Raw genomic sequence first — 15,870 nt, forward strand, 5'->3', positions numbered from 1 at the left:
TATTTGAAGACAAAATCAAGAAACTATACATGTTAACAAATGATATAACCATGCATACATATATCTGCTTATTAAACACTGAAGTAAAAGAACTAAGCTGTTGTGCAGTCTTCAGAGGTGCTTGGTATTTTACTCTTCTGATGGAAGCACTTTGTATGTTTGCATGGAAACGTAAAACAATATTTAATTGACAATTTGGTCATGCACCTGTACTTTTTAAATTTGGGGTTACATTTTCTTCTTTTCTGATTGTTCAGTAGATTCTGACTTTGGTGCAGGAAAAGCTTGATGATACAGATGTCTGTGGGTTGCTGCTGCACTGTAAAGCTTGTATAAAGCCTAGAAATAAAATAATCAAGATTATTTTTTTAAATGATAAAACATTTTATTAAATACACAGATATAAATTTTTTCCTTTTAGTGTAATTTATGGTACTATATAAAATTTAGCATGCTAAATTTGGAATCCTTAGTAATCTGTATAACATATATACTAATAACTAGTGACTCAGCAATCAAAAAGTATTTTCAGCTCTCCAGTGTGTTGATATTACTACTTATGCGGGTTGATCTCTATGGTAAATGTTCAATCCTCGGACTGCATTTTCTTTTACTGTTACCACCTTTTGGAGCAGAGCTTCCTAACCACTGTGCCCCAGGGATGTGGAAAACTCATATTGTGAATATTATTAGTTAGAGGAATTATGGGTGCTCATACCTTGTGATTGCCAATAGCTAATTTATTATACAGGTAAAACACTTGCTATTGGACCTTCCTGATAGATTTTTCAGAAAGGGACCACTTTTTATTCTCCATAATTTCCTGATATGGTCATGCAAATAAGCACATGTGTTACCCTTCCCCCACCACATGGGCTTTCTCAAATATGCTCTCTTCCCTTGCTTCCACTAATCAGTTCATAGCTTATAAAACCTTTATTCAGAAACATTACCTTAGAAAGTCTTTCTTCATTAAAACTACCTCTGTCTTTGTTATTTGTCTGTGTAACAGTGTTTGCATCGTAGAAATGTTTACATACTGCTTTCTGAAGTGTCCATAAATATTTTTATGTTTTTTTAACCCCCTCAGCTAGTGTCTAAAATTCATTACCTCCTCTGACTTTAACATAATGAACACTCAGTTAAGACCAGTTTATCTGATGTAATTCTAGAGTCTTTAATTCTAGAGTCTTTAAAAAGTCTGAGTATTTTTAAAGGTTGAATAAAAGCTTGATATCATTAAATAGAATTTCTAGGAAATTCCATTTTTTATCTTTTTGAGTCTGTATGGCTATTTTCTTAAATCTGAATTATACTATCATCAATTTACAAATGCATACTGGCACAGCCTTAGTTCTATTCTGATTCTAATACATTCAGTTTAATCCATGTTTTCTTAAAAGGTCATATTTTTTCTTAAGATTTGATTTACAAAGCTGAAACTAATTTTTACTGTTTTAGTAAATTCATTTTACTGAATTTTACATAAAATAATTCCTTGTTGACTTATAAATATTAAATGTATCCTTAGTATCTGATTGGCAGACATAATCTAGTTATGTATAAAACAGCAGAAACCAAGGAAAGAATTATGTACTGTCACTGTAGTTACTGAAGATCAGTTTTGCTTTCTGAAAGTAATGACCTAAATGATTCCACAGAAATAACTTTTCTTATGTGAAAATGATTCCTTCATAGAAACTTAGATTCTTCCTCAGATACAGACTTTCTGCACATGTGCAGTGGGAGAAATGAACACTAATTTACAGGTCAGGTCCGAGGTATGCCAAGAAAGTTAGTTACACTACATACAGGCCTGAAACCTGCTTAAAGTGGTACAAATAACTCTTTTCAGAAGCCAAAGCTGAAAACCACTTCTAAAGGTTGTAGCTCTATTGACTCTGCATTAGTTAAGTTTGCTCAAGATTTTCATAACTACTTGTTTCACTCTGCAGTAGAGCAAAACGCCCAATGTTAGAGCTTAAGATTTTTGAAACTTTCTAAACATTCAAAATAAAATATTCATGATAATCAATTCTTGTGTTTCATACGCGGATAAAATCATATAGCATGTTCAGAGTAAATTAAATAAAACCTATCTACATTGAGACATCCTTTAACGACTAGTTGGTTTGTAAAATAAGACAATCATAATGTTTATAAATATACAAATAGTTCTTAATTTAAGAAAAATTTAACTTACCTCATTTGTACTTCCCTGTGGTAAAGGCAGATTAAAGGGGAAAAAAGAGAAGTATATATCCCACTTCATTAATAGCACTATGATAGTCAACCTTATTTACATTCGTAATTTGAGAGCATTTAGGAGCAAATACACCTCGAGAGAGAGGGGACATGTGTATACCTACGGCTGATTCATGTTGATGTATGGCAGAGACCAACACAACTTAGTAAAGTAAAGCAGTTACTTCCAGTTAAAAATATTTAGACCATATACCCCTGCAGATTTTTTCCATTTAGATTCCATATTTAATCTGAATCTTCTGAAGGACTCAATTCTATATTCACAGGTTTCAGCATCATATTCTAGGAGGGCTTTGGGATTTACCTTAAAAAGCCCCTCTTCATCTTTTGAGGTTGAGGGGCTTTTTGAGGCAGTGGCTCAGAGGATCCAATTTTAATTAATTCTTTTCCAATAGTGCTACCACTTATCAGTATATATCTCAACTAGATTCTTCAAAGACACGGCAAATCCATCAGTTACAATTTGGTTTTAAAGAGTATAAACATACTAAATCCTGAGAGAATTGTAGCTATTACTTGCTACCTGCAGACCATAAATATTCACAAGTCTTAACTCCAAAATTTTATGAAGAATCTCAACTTCAGTTTCACTAAATTTATCGAAATTTTCATGCAGTAATTGAAGACACTTCCAGAATGAAAGGTGAGATGATTTTTATTCTGGTGTGTTTATAACTGTTTCCCCTGTCCATAATCAGTTATTTGAACAGCAGACCATGGTGACCCTGGGTTGGTTAATTGGACCATAGGGGACAACTGACCCAGAAGCAGCTGATCAAGAGGTTGACTTGGACTCATTTTTGAGCCTGGTACAAATGAATAGTTTAAAGAGACAATCTGAAGTAATCAGATACTGTGTTGAGAGGTTTTACTAAAAGAGACAGTGATATGACTTCAGATGGTCATTTATATATGCTCTTAACAACGGTTCTATGAAAGCCTACAAGACCTAGAACTAACACCCAAAAAAGATATCCTCTTCATAATAAGGAACTGGGATGCAAAAGTAGGAAGTCAAGAAACTCCTGGTGTAACAGGCAAATTTGGCCTTGGAGTACAAAACAAAGCAGACCATAGACTAACAGAGTTTTGCCAAGAGAATGCAGTGGTCATAGCAAACACCCTCTTCCAACAACACAAGAGAAGACTCTACACATGGACATAACCAGATGGTCAATACCAAAATCAGAATGATTATCTTCTTTGCAGCCAAAGAGGGGGAAGCTCTATACAGTCAGCAAAAACAAGACCGGGAGCTGACTGTGGCTCAGATCATGAACTCATTGCCAAATTCAGACGTAAATTGAAGAGAGTAGAGAAAACCACTAGACCAGTCAGGTATGACCTAAATCAAATCCCTTATGATTATACAGTGGAAGTGACAAATAGATTCAAGGGATAGAGTACCTGAAGAACTATGGACAGAGGTTTGTGACACTGTACAAGAGGCAGTAATCAAGACCATCCCCAAGAAAAAATGCAAAAAGGCAAAATAGTTGTCTGACGAAGCCTTACATATAGCTGAGAAAAGAAGAGAAGTGAAAAGCAAAGGAGAAAAGGAAAGATGTAAGCATCTGAATGCAGAGTTCCAAAGAATAGCAAGAAGAGATAAGAAAGCCTTCCTGAGTGATCAATGCAAAGAAAGAGAGGACAACAATAGAATGGGAAAGATCTCTTCAAGAAAATCAGAGATACCAAGGGATCACTTCATGCAAAGATGAGCACAATAAAGGATAGAAATGGTATGGACCAACAGAAGCAGAAGATATTAAGAAGAGGTGGCAAGAATTCACAGAAGAACTACACAAAAAAGATTTTCATGACCCAGATAACCACAATGGTGTGATCACTCACCTAGAGCCAGACATCCTGGAATGTGAAGTCAAGTGGGCCTTTAGGAAGCATCACTATGACCAAAGCTAGTGGAAGTGATGGAATTCCAGTTGAGCTATTTTAAATTCTGAAAGATGATGCTGTGAAAGTGCTGCACTCAATATGCCAGCAAATTTGGAAAACAGCAGTGGTCACAGGACTGGAAAAGGTCAGTTTTCATTCCAATCCCAAAGAAAGGCAATGCCAAAGAATGTTCAAACTACTGCACAATTGCACTCATCTCACACGCTAGCAAAGTAATGCTCAAAATTCTCCAAGCCAGGCTACAACAGTACATGAAGTATGAACTTCCAGATGTTAAAGCTGGTTTTAGAAAAGGCAGAGGAACCAGTGATCAAATTGCCATCATCCACTGGATCATCGAAAAAGCAAGAGAGTTCCAGAAAAACACCTACTTTTGCTTTATTGACTACACCAAAGCCTTAGACTGTATCACAACAAACTGTGGGAAATTCTTAAAGAGATGGGACTACTAGACCACCTCACCTGCCTCCTGAGAAATCTGTATGCAGGTCAGGAAGCCAGTTAGAACTGGACATGGAACAACAGGCTGGTTCCAAATCAGGACAGGAGTACATCAGGATTATATTGTCACTCTGTTTATTTAACTTCTCTGCAGAGTACATCATGCAAAAAGGCAGGCTGGATGAAGCACAAGCTGGAATCAAGATTGCTGGGAAAAATATCAATAACCTCAGATACGCAGATGATACCACCCTATGGCAGAAGGTGCCTCTTGATGAAAGTGAAAGAGGGCAGTGAAAAAGTTGGCTTAAAACTCAACATTCAGAAAACTAAGATCATGGCATCTGGTCCCATCACTTCATGGCAAATAAATGGGGAAGCACTGGAAACAGTGCCTGACTTTATTTTGGGGGGTTCCAAAATCACTGCAGATGGTGATTGAAGCCATGAAATTTAAAAGACACTTGCTCCCTGGAAGAAAAGCTATGACCAACCTAGACAGCATATTAAAAAGCAGAGACATTACCAACAAAGGTCCGTCTAGTCAAACCCATGGTTTTTCTGGTAGTCATGTATGGATGTGAGAGTTGGACTATAAAGAAAGCTGAGCACTGAAGAATTGATGCTTTTGAAATGCAGTGTTGCAGAAGATGCTTGAGAGTCCCTTGGACTGCAAGGAGATCCAACCACTCCATCCTAAAGGAAATCAGTCCTGAATATTCACTGGAAGGACTGATGCTGAAGCTGAAACTCCAATACTTTGGCCACCTGATGCAAAGAGCTATCTCATTTGAAAAGACCCTGATGCTGGGAAAGATTGAAGGCGGGAAGAGAAGGCGACAACAGTGGATGAGATGGTTGGATGGCGTCACCAACAAGATGGACATGAGTCTGAGTAGGCTCTGGGAGTTGGTGATGGACAGGGAAGCCTGGTGTGCTTAAGTCCATGGGGTCACAAAGAGTCGGATGACTGAGCAACTGAACTGAACTGAACAAAACCAAGGGCTTCCCTTCTAGCTCAGCTGGTAAAGAATCTGCCTGCAATGCAGGAGAGCCCAGTTTGATTCTTGGGTCAGAAAGATCCCCTGGAGAAGGGATAGGCTACCCACTCCAGTATCCTTGGGCTTTCCTGGTGGCTCAGATGGTAAAGAATCTGCCTACAGTGAAGGAGACGTGGCTTCAATCCCTGGGTTGGGAAGATCCCCTGGAGGAGGGCATGGCAAACCACTCCAGTATTCTTTTTTTTTTTTTCACTCCAGTATTCTTGCCTGGAGAATCCCCATGGACAGATGAGCCTGGTAGACTACAGTCCATGGGGTTGCAAAGAGTTGGACATGACTGAGCGACTAAGCACAGCACGACAAAACCAATGCTAGTCAAATGATAAAGTTTTAAGTATGAAGTAATCAACAAATAATCGAGTCACAATCAGCTAAATAAAAACTGTTTTCTCTCAACTTTAGGGATAAGAAAAACACTACCTAATCCATGTATTTTTGAAAAATAGTGAGATGTTGACTGGAAAACTATTTCTATAGTTTGTATCTGGCCATCTTGACAAACTCTATAAAATTCTTAAAGTAATGCTTACCTGTATATTTTACAATATCTAACACAGTGTCTGGAACACAGATAGCATTCAAATAGGTGCTGCATTTAGTTGAAGAGAATTCAGTGTTCCTACCTGGTCCCACAAGGCTGCAGCCACTTGGTCTATTACAGCTCCCAGCTCTCGGTATTCTCCAGAGTACCGGATGTATGCCCAGGTGCACAGGGTGATAAGGGTCAGTCCCATTATCATATTGCATAGGCTAGCTATGATGTCCAAACCAATGAATCCAGTCACACCAGCAATCACATATGTGATAAAGATGACAACAAACAGTGTGGCTGGGGTACGAGCTGCATGGAAGATATTTTTGCTATCATTGTGCTTGATATACTGGATGTAGAGTTCATCTATTTCAGTCTCCAACTGCTGCAAGTAACGCCGGCTGAATTCCTCCCCACCCATCTTCTTCACCCCTCGAAACAGCTTCACAGATTCTTCCTTAAGCTCCAGATGTTTGGTCTGCAGGTCATTAGGGGCCAGAAATGGTTTGTCACCGCCACAGATCTGTATTGAATAGGAAGTATTATTTATGCAGTGTACTGTAAAACTAGCAACTGTATCACAATTTTGCACTTAGCTAGCTGAATCTGTTAGAACACATTAATAATCAGAAGCCTACATTTTATTTTGCCAACCCACATCTTTCCACACTCCATTTCTATCAGGGGAGACTATAAGTGGGACTGGTAAGTTTATAGGTGACATATTAAAGCCTTAATTTTTATTTTCTTTTTGATACAGATTGGAATATCCATTACTTAGTCCAATTTCGTCAAGGTGAAAAAGTTTCACTGATTTTTGTTTGGAGTCCATTCAGTATTTTCTTCAAGAGATTAAATGGAAACATGTTAAATGTTCATGGACCACTTTTTCAACTTTTTTTCAAAAGTTACAAGGGAAATCTCAACTACCCATACCATTAACTACAGTTGAGATTTAAATATACATAGGAAACTCTCACTCCATTTCCCCTTTAATTATGTCATAAACACCAGACCATATACTATATTTCCCTTGATTCCAAGGCTCTACCAATTTGGGGTGCAATTTTGATTTTATAACATTTTCAGTGGAAAGAAAATTCATTATATTAATAGATACACACAATCATCAGTAGATGTATCCTAATTTAGAATGTTACTAGTAAAAAGAGGAAATATAGTACTTAGAAATGTTGGCCCTTGTGGTTTATTTTTTTCTAACAGCTTTTTATACTTAAGATAGAAATTGGACATATGGAATATGGGGAGGTATAGTAGAGAGGGTAGCATGTTACTTTAGCTACTTTAGATCTTATAAATAGTGGAAAAATCTGTATTCCTCTACCCCCACAATGTGAACTTTAGAAAGAAATATGTTATAGAGAGAATTCATTTAAAATACATTTAAATTTTGCATATGTCATGTTCTCTTGATTTGTTTTTAAAATACTTGAGGAATACAATAAAAAGAAATGTGATACACATAGGCTGAGAAAGCATAAGTCAGAGCCACTTCTGCATGTGTATACAGTGTAACGTGGAAAAAGAAAAGAATGAGTTCATGGAAGAAATACTGATTTTATTTAAAATGTGATTTAAAATATTCTTACCTCTTCCATTTTTTTATTGTATGTATCCTTGGCAGTTGCCACGGCTGCTAAATTATTAGCTTCTGCTGTGGCCTTTGGACAAAGTACAAAGTATGATGTAAAATGGAATTCATATTTATTAGACTTCCACATATATACACACAACGTGCAAGAAATATGCAAAAACTCAAGGTCATCAGATAATTTAAAATGTGCTGAAATACTTCTGTATCTTTTAAATTAGTAAAATTAAAATTTCAAAATGTATAAGATATAGCTTACTCAATAAACCATAGTTCAAAAATGAATTTTCATTTGGAAGATTATTCATCTAAAAACATTTTTAAGCCTTTCACCAAATGTGTGTGTATGTGTGTGTGAATATAAATCCAGACACACGGGAAATAATATATACATTTTATATATACTAATGGGCTTCCCAGGCAGCACTAGTGGTAAAGAACCTGCCTGCCAGTGCAGGTAGACATAAGAAATACAGGTCTGATCCCTGGGTCAGGAAGATCCCCTTGAGGAAGGCATAGCAACCCACTCTGGTATTCTTGCCTGGAGAATCTCATGGACAGAGGAGCCTGGCAGGCTGCAGTCTATAGGGTCATACAGAGTTGGGCATGACTGAAGCAACTTTGCACACATGTACTTATACATAAAACTATGTCAACTTTAAAGATTACTACTGATAGAACAGTGTATCACTGATAACATAAAGGAGGCATTAAGATTCAGAAATTAAAAAAAAAAAAGTATGGAAAAAGCAAGTTTTTCCTTTCTTGAATGTTTGTTTGTAGAGGCCACTTGTTTAAAACCTGGACCTGCTTTTCTTGTCACACGTATGAATCTAAACCACAGTATGAGTCTTTTCTAAACAAATTTAGTACAAAGAAAATGAAGACTCTCTTGTATCTCAGCACAAGTGAGGGTGCTATATGTGTATCTGAAAGTGATTAGATGAATCACTTGCACAAGTGAGTCGTTATTAGAAAAATAATCTATCACTCCACCCATTATTTTTATATGGTGATTTCTGACAGCCAGATTGGAGCATATCTTTAACTTAGCTTTAGTGACAGAATGTTTTAGAATGTCAAGACTCTTGATGAATAAATACCTGTAACATGGATTTGGGATGTGGTAATTCTTCACCTTGATAGATCTTTATATAAGCCTAAAAAATAGGAAAGAAAAAAGACTCATGTTCAAGTAATTCCATTCAATATCTATGTTAAATTGTATTCTGAGGTCTAAGGCCTTGACAGTTCAAAAAAATTAGATCTTGACAGTTTCAGGAACTATTATCTTTCTTGTACTTTTAATTCCCTCTTTCTTATTAGTTCTTGTTCCCTTTTCCTGAAAAGCCCTTTGTACCCATTTGCCAATCTCAGTCTTCACAAAGGCTTACCTACCTCACCTCCTTTAAAACTTTCTCAGATCCCTCTGCTAGGAGTGACATTTTCAGTTACCCACAGGAATATGTACCTGCTGTTACCTCAAGCTTTATGGAACAGATTTGTTCAAGGGCCCTGAGTCTCCTACTAAAATCCTATGCTCCTCCATGGTGTTTTATGCACAGCAAGAATTCAAAATTTTAGACAACCTGTCACTTTTTGCTGAGAGTGGTGAAGATAAACAATCACAAGGTATACAACCACATTTGAAATGACAAAACATCAATTTAAAAAATTGTTATTTTAGCCCTTGGAGCATCAATCCAAAAATCAGATTGATAACTGAAATCCACTATATATGTGCATTGGTTTAAAAAATGTGTTTGGGGCTATCGGAGGTAAACAGGTAAATGCAAATTTAAAATATTTCCATTTCAAATTGGCTCTTGGTGCAAAAAGCAGGAAACGTGGAAGAATTTTCTCCAGTAGGAAGGCAAAGTATAACCCATTAGAGAAAATCTTGAGAATGAAGGTAAAATTCAGTATAGGTCATAAGTGAAGACTATGTGACCCTGGGAAACACCTCCTCCCCGTAAAGAGAAGCAAGACTTTTCCAACTCCTAGATACATTTCTGTTTCGAAATAATTTCCCTCAAGATAGAAGGTGACAGTAAAGTTACCTCAAGGAGTTTTCTCAAAAAATAATTCCAGAAAGCAAGCTCCTCTTGGGAGTCTAATAAATGTTTTAAATCATTTGTATATATTCCTCATACCTTTGCCCCCCATATTACAGTCTATAATTTTCTGTTGTTTTAGGTAGGAACTGCATTCCCAAACATGTCAAATCTAAATATTCACAAGTGCTCTAGAAATGAGAATGATACCTTGAAGTACTCTACCAGACCTCGGCAGGTGATTTTGTTCCCATTGATCTCTTTAATGTCTAGGCTCTCGGGACTAAGCAGCCAAGGAATGAGGATTTTCAAGTTTTTGATGAATTCATCATCTATTTCTAAAGTAGAAGAAAATTCATCATTATTTTAAAATTGTTAAAGTCTTTCATGGAATACCATAAAACATCCGGTAACTACCTCTATTTTTTCCCTAGTGATAAAGCTATCACTCACCTTCTGATCATCTAAATTACTCCTGAAACCCACTTTTCTCAGGGTGAACTATACTCCTTGCCCAACTCCTATTGCTAGTCTTTCTCATCTCCACTCCAATTACATATTTGTCTTTCACCTATAAAATAGCTTTCTTGATATTAAATGATACACATATGTTTCACACCCCATTCACATAACTATGTCATGCATTCTGATGTCTTTAAGTCCTGTTCATGGTTTTATACAGAGAGAGTTATAAACGGAAGAAGGGCAGATATTTACTGCCTTATAAAATGTATTCCCTCCAGAAAGTATATCCAAAAATTTTCTGTGTTTACTGTGCCAATCTTATGAAAAATGTATAGAACTGTGTAAGGTGTGTTAGCTAATACTTAAGTTCAAAAAGAAGTAAAATTAGGGCTTCCTCTAGTAGTGAAACTCAACAACACAAAATAAAACTGTAAGAAAATCAATGGTGGCCTTTTAGCTAGCTGATCAGAAGTAGTCTGAGTTATTTAGTACAACTAATGGTGACTGCAGCCATGAAATTAAAAGACGCTTATTCCTTGGAAGGAAAGTTATGACCAACCTACATAGCATATTAAAAAGCAGAGACATTACTTTGCCACAAAGGTCCATCTAGTCAAGGCTATGGTTTTTCCAGTAGTCATGAATGGATGTGAGAGTTGGACTATAAAGAAAGCTGAGCACCAAAGAATTGATGCTTTTGAACCGTGGTGTTGGAGAAGACTCTTTGAGAGTCCCTTGGACTGCAGAGATCCAACCAGTCCATCCTAAAGGAGATCAGTCCTGGGTGTTCACTGGAAGGACTGATGCTGAAGGTGAAACTCCAATACTTTGGCCACCTGATGCAAAGAACTGACTCACTGGAAAAGACCTTGATGCTAGGAAAGATTGAGGGCAGGAGAAGGGGATGACAGAGGATGAGATGGTTGGATGGCATCACTGACTCAATAGACATGGGTTTGGGTAGACTCTCACAGTTGGTGATGGACAGGGAGGCCTGGTGTGCTGCAGTTCATGGGGTTGCAAAGAGTCGGACATGACTGAGCGACTGAACTGAACTGATTACACATAACCCATTTTATAGTATTAGGTTCAAGCTTAGTATTACAAATTTAGCAAAGTAACACAGAAAACAGATACTCAGAGGAGTCTCTTGAATACAGCAGTAATTTTTAAAATCATACATAAAAAGCAGAGACTTGGTATATCCAGAGACTTGGTATCTAAGCAAAGATACCATGATTTTTAAAAACCTGAATTTCAGCAGAGACACTGAGGTTTTAGGCTTTGGGATTGGTGATTTCTAAGGTCTTAAGGATAAAGATTCAAACCTTATGATTGTGTTTTGCATGTCCCCTGCTTGTTACTGAAATATCAGTTTACATAAGAATTTATGGTTCTTTTCTTTTGCTTACTGTTTATGACGTGTATGAGCATGATGTTGGAAATTCTTCCAACATATTTTCCTTCATGTTTTGTACAGCTTTGAAATTTGTGTCCATATTTTATGAGGACTTGGACAGGAGTTTATTCAAATTTATTTTTTTGTTTGCATTGTACTAGTTTTTACTGATAACTGTGCTCTGTATTTGGAGAAGGAAATGGCAACCCACTCCAGTATTCTTGCCTAGAGAAGCCTGTGGACAGAGAAGCCTGGTGGGCTTGTCCATAGGGTCGCACAGAGTCAGACACAACTGAAGCGACTTAGCATGCATGCATGCATTGGAGAAGGAAATGGCGACCCACTCCAGTATTCTTGCCTGGAGAATCTCAGGGACAGAGGAGCCTGGTGGGCTGCCGTCTATGGGGTCGCTCAGAGTCGGACATGACTGAAATGACTTAGCATGCATGCATGTGCTCCGTATTATTATAGGTTTATTCAGACGTATTTATTATGGTGGTTTGCTTCTTAGTTACCAATTTTCACTGAAATACTGTATTTGAAATATTTGTATTATATTATGTTTCCTTTGTCGGGTTTTATTGCCTATTATGTATCTGTATTCACTGATGCTAATAGGTTTCTTTTTTACTATACGATATTATGCTTTTTTCAACATTAGTAGAATATTGCTATATATCTAGAATATATGAATTCTTCCGGAATATCTGTATAAAACAAAAAAGGTTTCTCCTTCTAAAACCACTGTAAAATCACTTTCAAAACATGCAAATTCCACTCCTCCCTAAATTTCCTTGTAAAATTGTAATGGAATAAGATACACACTCTGGCATCAAGTGTATTAAGTATCCAAGTAACCAGCACAGTATCACACATTTGGACAAAAAAAAAGTGTTCTGACAATAGCATTAGCCATACAACTTTGTTCTCACCAAAGCCAGGCATTCCAATTTTGGATTCAGAAAATACGAACAATATATTCATGACATACACAAGTGGGAGCTCTTGCTAACAATATTAGTGGAAGAAAAGTAAATACATGACCCAGAACATCTGCAGACCAGTTCAGATCAATTTGCGGAGGTGTGCTCATCAGCCTTGACTCACTCACTGCAAGTGTTCAATAATATGTGTGGGTGGATGATTATTCATGATGATTTCTGTTTTCATCATTTCTTCAAGAATTTTTGTCACAAGACTAAAACCTTGTTAGGAATTCAGGATCTAGGTCAAAGAAGTTATCTGTAACAATTGAGGACACGATACATGCTTTATAAGAATACCACACGGCAGAAGCACCTATGGTGTAGGGCTGCTGTGGAAACTAACCAAGGAAGATATTTTCTCAGGATCATTTGACTCTGACAAGTCATGAGAAATACATCTTTAAAAATAATAACCTTGCACTGGGGGTTGGCTATGCTTTCTGAAGTCTAACTGGAGCTGTTATGGAAGCAGCTCCCCAATTTATGATGTGGTTACCTGGTCATTCTACAGGTGGTATTATAACACAGAACCACCTCAGAAAAAGGTTAACTCCTTGTTAATTACAAGGTTGGATCTGCTATGTGAGGGGACATGTTCAGTAGGCACTTGGTAAGAATTGGTCGAATGCATCATGGATGAATGTGATTCAGTGCTTTTGGTCCTTTTGATTTCCTAAGTGGGAAGAGATTCAACTAATAGCAATTAAATATAATCATAGTAGTATAAGTTTTAAATAAAACTGGAAATAGTAAGATAGGATAACAATTTTGATAATGTGAGGGACCATGAACAAAAAATAATTATAACAATTACTGCTGCTAAGTTGCTTCAGTCGTGTCCAACTCTGTGCGACCCCATAGATGGCAGCCCGCCAGGCTCTGCCGTCCCTGGGATTCTCCAGGCAAGAACGCTGGAGTGGGCTGCCATTTCCTTCTCCAATGCATGAAAGTGAAAAGTGAAAGTGAAGTCGCTCAGTCATGTCCGAATCTTAGCGACCCCATGGACTGCAGCCCACCAGGCTCCTCCGTCCATGGATTTTCCAGGCAAGAGTACTGGAGTAGGGTGCCACTGCCTTCTCCGATAACAACTGAGTTAGAAAATTATTTCTATAAGTGTATCGAAAGAGTATGTGAGAAACTATTATCAAAGAATTTCTGCACAATTGTTTATTCAAAGATGTTTTTTCCCCTGGAAGCAACCACTCAGATGACAGCCCTCTGGAGAACAGCTTGGCCAGAAGACATTCTGGATAGAAGTAACACCACATTATAAGATTCAGCATGGGATGAAAAACTGATGTAGACAGCAGACTCAAAACTGCCCAAGGAAACACTGAGGCAAATGAGAACATTTTGGCGCACAGAGGGATTTAGCAGTAGTCTTGTAAAGCCTCATTAAAATGGAACTTTGACAGGCAACTGAAGCCGCCTTTCATTTCTCTTTCCCTCAAGCTAGCCACTTTGGTAAACTTGCAACTCATGGTTAACTGTAAACCAACTGTGAGTCAATATATGTTTAGATTATGAGTAAAATTTGATGAGGAACAAATCTATTTAAAACTGTGATTTGTATCCGCATGGTTTATCTTAAACTCCTTCCCTGAATTCTTTCATTGCAAAATGTATCTGTTAATTTAAGAACTGTAGCTGTATACTACAGGAAAGGAACAAGGCAGGGTACTTTTTTGTCCCAATAAAGGACTGTTGTTGAAGGCCTGCTCCTGCTCTGCCTGCTTATGGCTCTCCAACCCCAGAGAAGAAAGAAAGGCCTTGTGGGAGCCCTCTCTTTATGTAATTTATTCAAAATGCATTGAAGCCATTAGGTCACTGCACAGTATTAAGAGGTCTGTGCTCACTGGTGGGTTGGAATTCACAAGTGACAGTGAAATTATACGATCTTGGAATCCATGCATTAATATGTGCCTGCCTACAGTTGTCTTGCTGTTGTATAATGAAAAGACAATTTAAAACATGTATAAAAACAATTGCTGATGATTGATAAATTTGGGATTCTATTTATGATATTAACTGCAATGGTAAAATAAAAGGTATCTGAGAGAAAACACTATGGATACATGGGGAAAAAAACCTGGTTTGCTTTTTGAACTTGCCAGTTCCACAAAACTGAACACAAGTTGTTCAGCTGTCATTTTTAAAAGTAATTTTAAAGTCCTTTGAGAACAGCTGTGCTGCAAGGCTTGTTATGCCACTGTCTCATTACCCCTGGTACAATGCAGAAAGGCCAAAGTAAATTAAGCACGTTTGAATTTAGTGGTATACTTAACACTAGGCTTACAAATAAAAATGTCAGAAATGTCTTTGTACTACTTCAGGAGGTACCTTTGTACTACCTCAGGAGGTAGACTGGAGAAGGCGATGGCACCCCACTCCAGTACTCTTGCCTGGAGAATCCCAGGGACCGGGGAGCCTGGTGGGCTGCCGTCTATGGGGTCGCACAGAGTCGGACACAACTGAAGCGACTTAGCAGCAGCAGCTGCAGGAGGTAAATAGACACCCCCAGGATAAAGCAATTGGAGATTCATTCTCTACTGATGGAAACTCAAAGTCAGGAACAGCAGGACAATTAAGGGAGGAGGTTGGGCCTTGCCCAGACCAGGTATTTTTTGTTTGTGAAGTCAGGAGACCTCCCTGAACATACATGTGCAGAAAAGGCTAACTGCAGGTGAAAGGAGGAGCAATGTCAAGGGATGCTCTACCCAGATGCCTCTGCGGTAGGATCCATCTTGGCTAAGAGAGGTGTGTGCACACATGGAAGGATCCTGAGGTACACCAAAGATGGACCGTGAACTAGGCAAATCAAAATGACTGGCCAAAGGAAACTTGGAAGAAACACCCATAAAAGTAATTCAAATTGCCATGAGGGTGGCAACTCAAGGACTCTCCCTCTGAGTCTGCTTGTGTGACCATCCACATATACCGTACTTTTTTTCCCCTCTTGATAAATACTTTCCTTGTTTCACTGCGTTCCATCTTTGTGGGAATTCTTTTCTGCAAAGCCAAAGGGCCAGAGCACTTGTCACTGAGCACTGGTCTAGTGGCTAGGATCTGGTGCTTTCACCACCGCAATCCAGCCCAGTCTCTGGCTGGGAACCCAAGCCCCACTCTAAACCATTGCAG

General features: G+C 37.9%; 1 protein-coding gene across 1 annotated transcript in view; it reads right to left on the minus strand.

Annotated features, from left to right (window-relative positions):
* Window positions 1–228: 228 nt before the first annotated feature.
* Window positions 229–15,870, minus strand: part of ATL1 (atlastin GTPase 1) — a 73,188-nt gene continuing 57,546 nt past the window's right edge. The window contains exons 9-14 of the mRNA XM_068992601.1: window positions 10,093–10,220; window positions 8,932–8,988; window positions 7,827–7,898; window positions 6,308–6,739; window positions 2,204–2,218; window positions 229–339 (exon numbers count right to left, since the gene is read on the minus strand). Coding sequence (XP_068848702.1) covers window positions 229–339; window positions 2,204–2,218; window positions 6,308–6,739; window positions 7,827–7,898; window positions 8,932–8,988; window positions 10,093–10,220 — 815 coding nt within the window. The remainder of the gene's footprint in view (window positions 340–2,203; window positions 2,219–6,307; window positions 6,740–7,826; window positions 7,899–8,931; window positions 8,989–10,092; window positions 10,221–15,870) is intronic.

The sequence above is a fragment of the Capricornis sumatraensis genome, chromosome 2 (assembly GCF_032405125.1).
Source record: "Capricornis sumatraensis isolate serow.1 chromosome 2, serow.2, whole genome shotgun sequence".
NCBI lineage: Eukaryota > Metazoa > Chordata > Mammalia > Artiodactyla > Bovidae > Capricornis > Capricornis sumatraensis.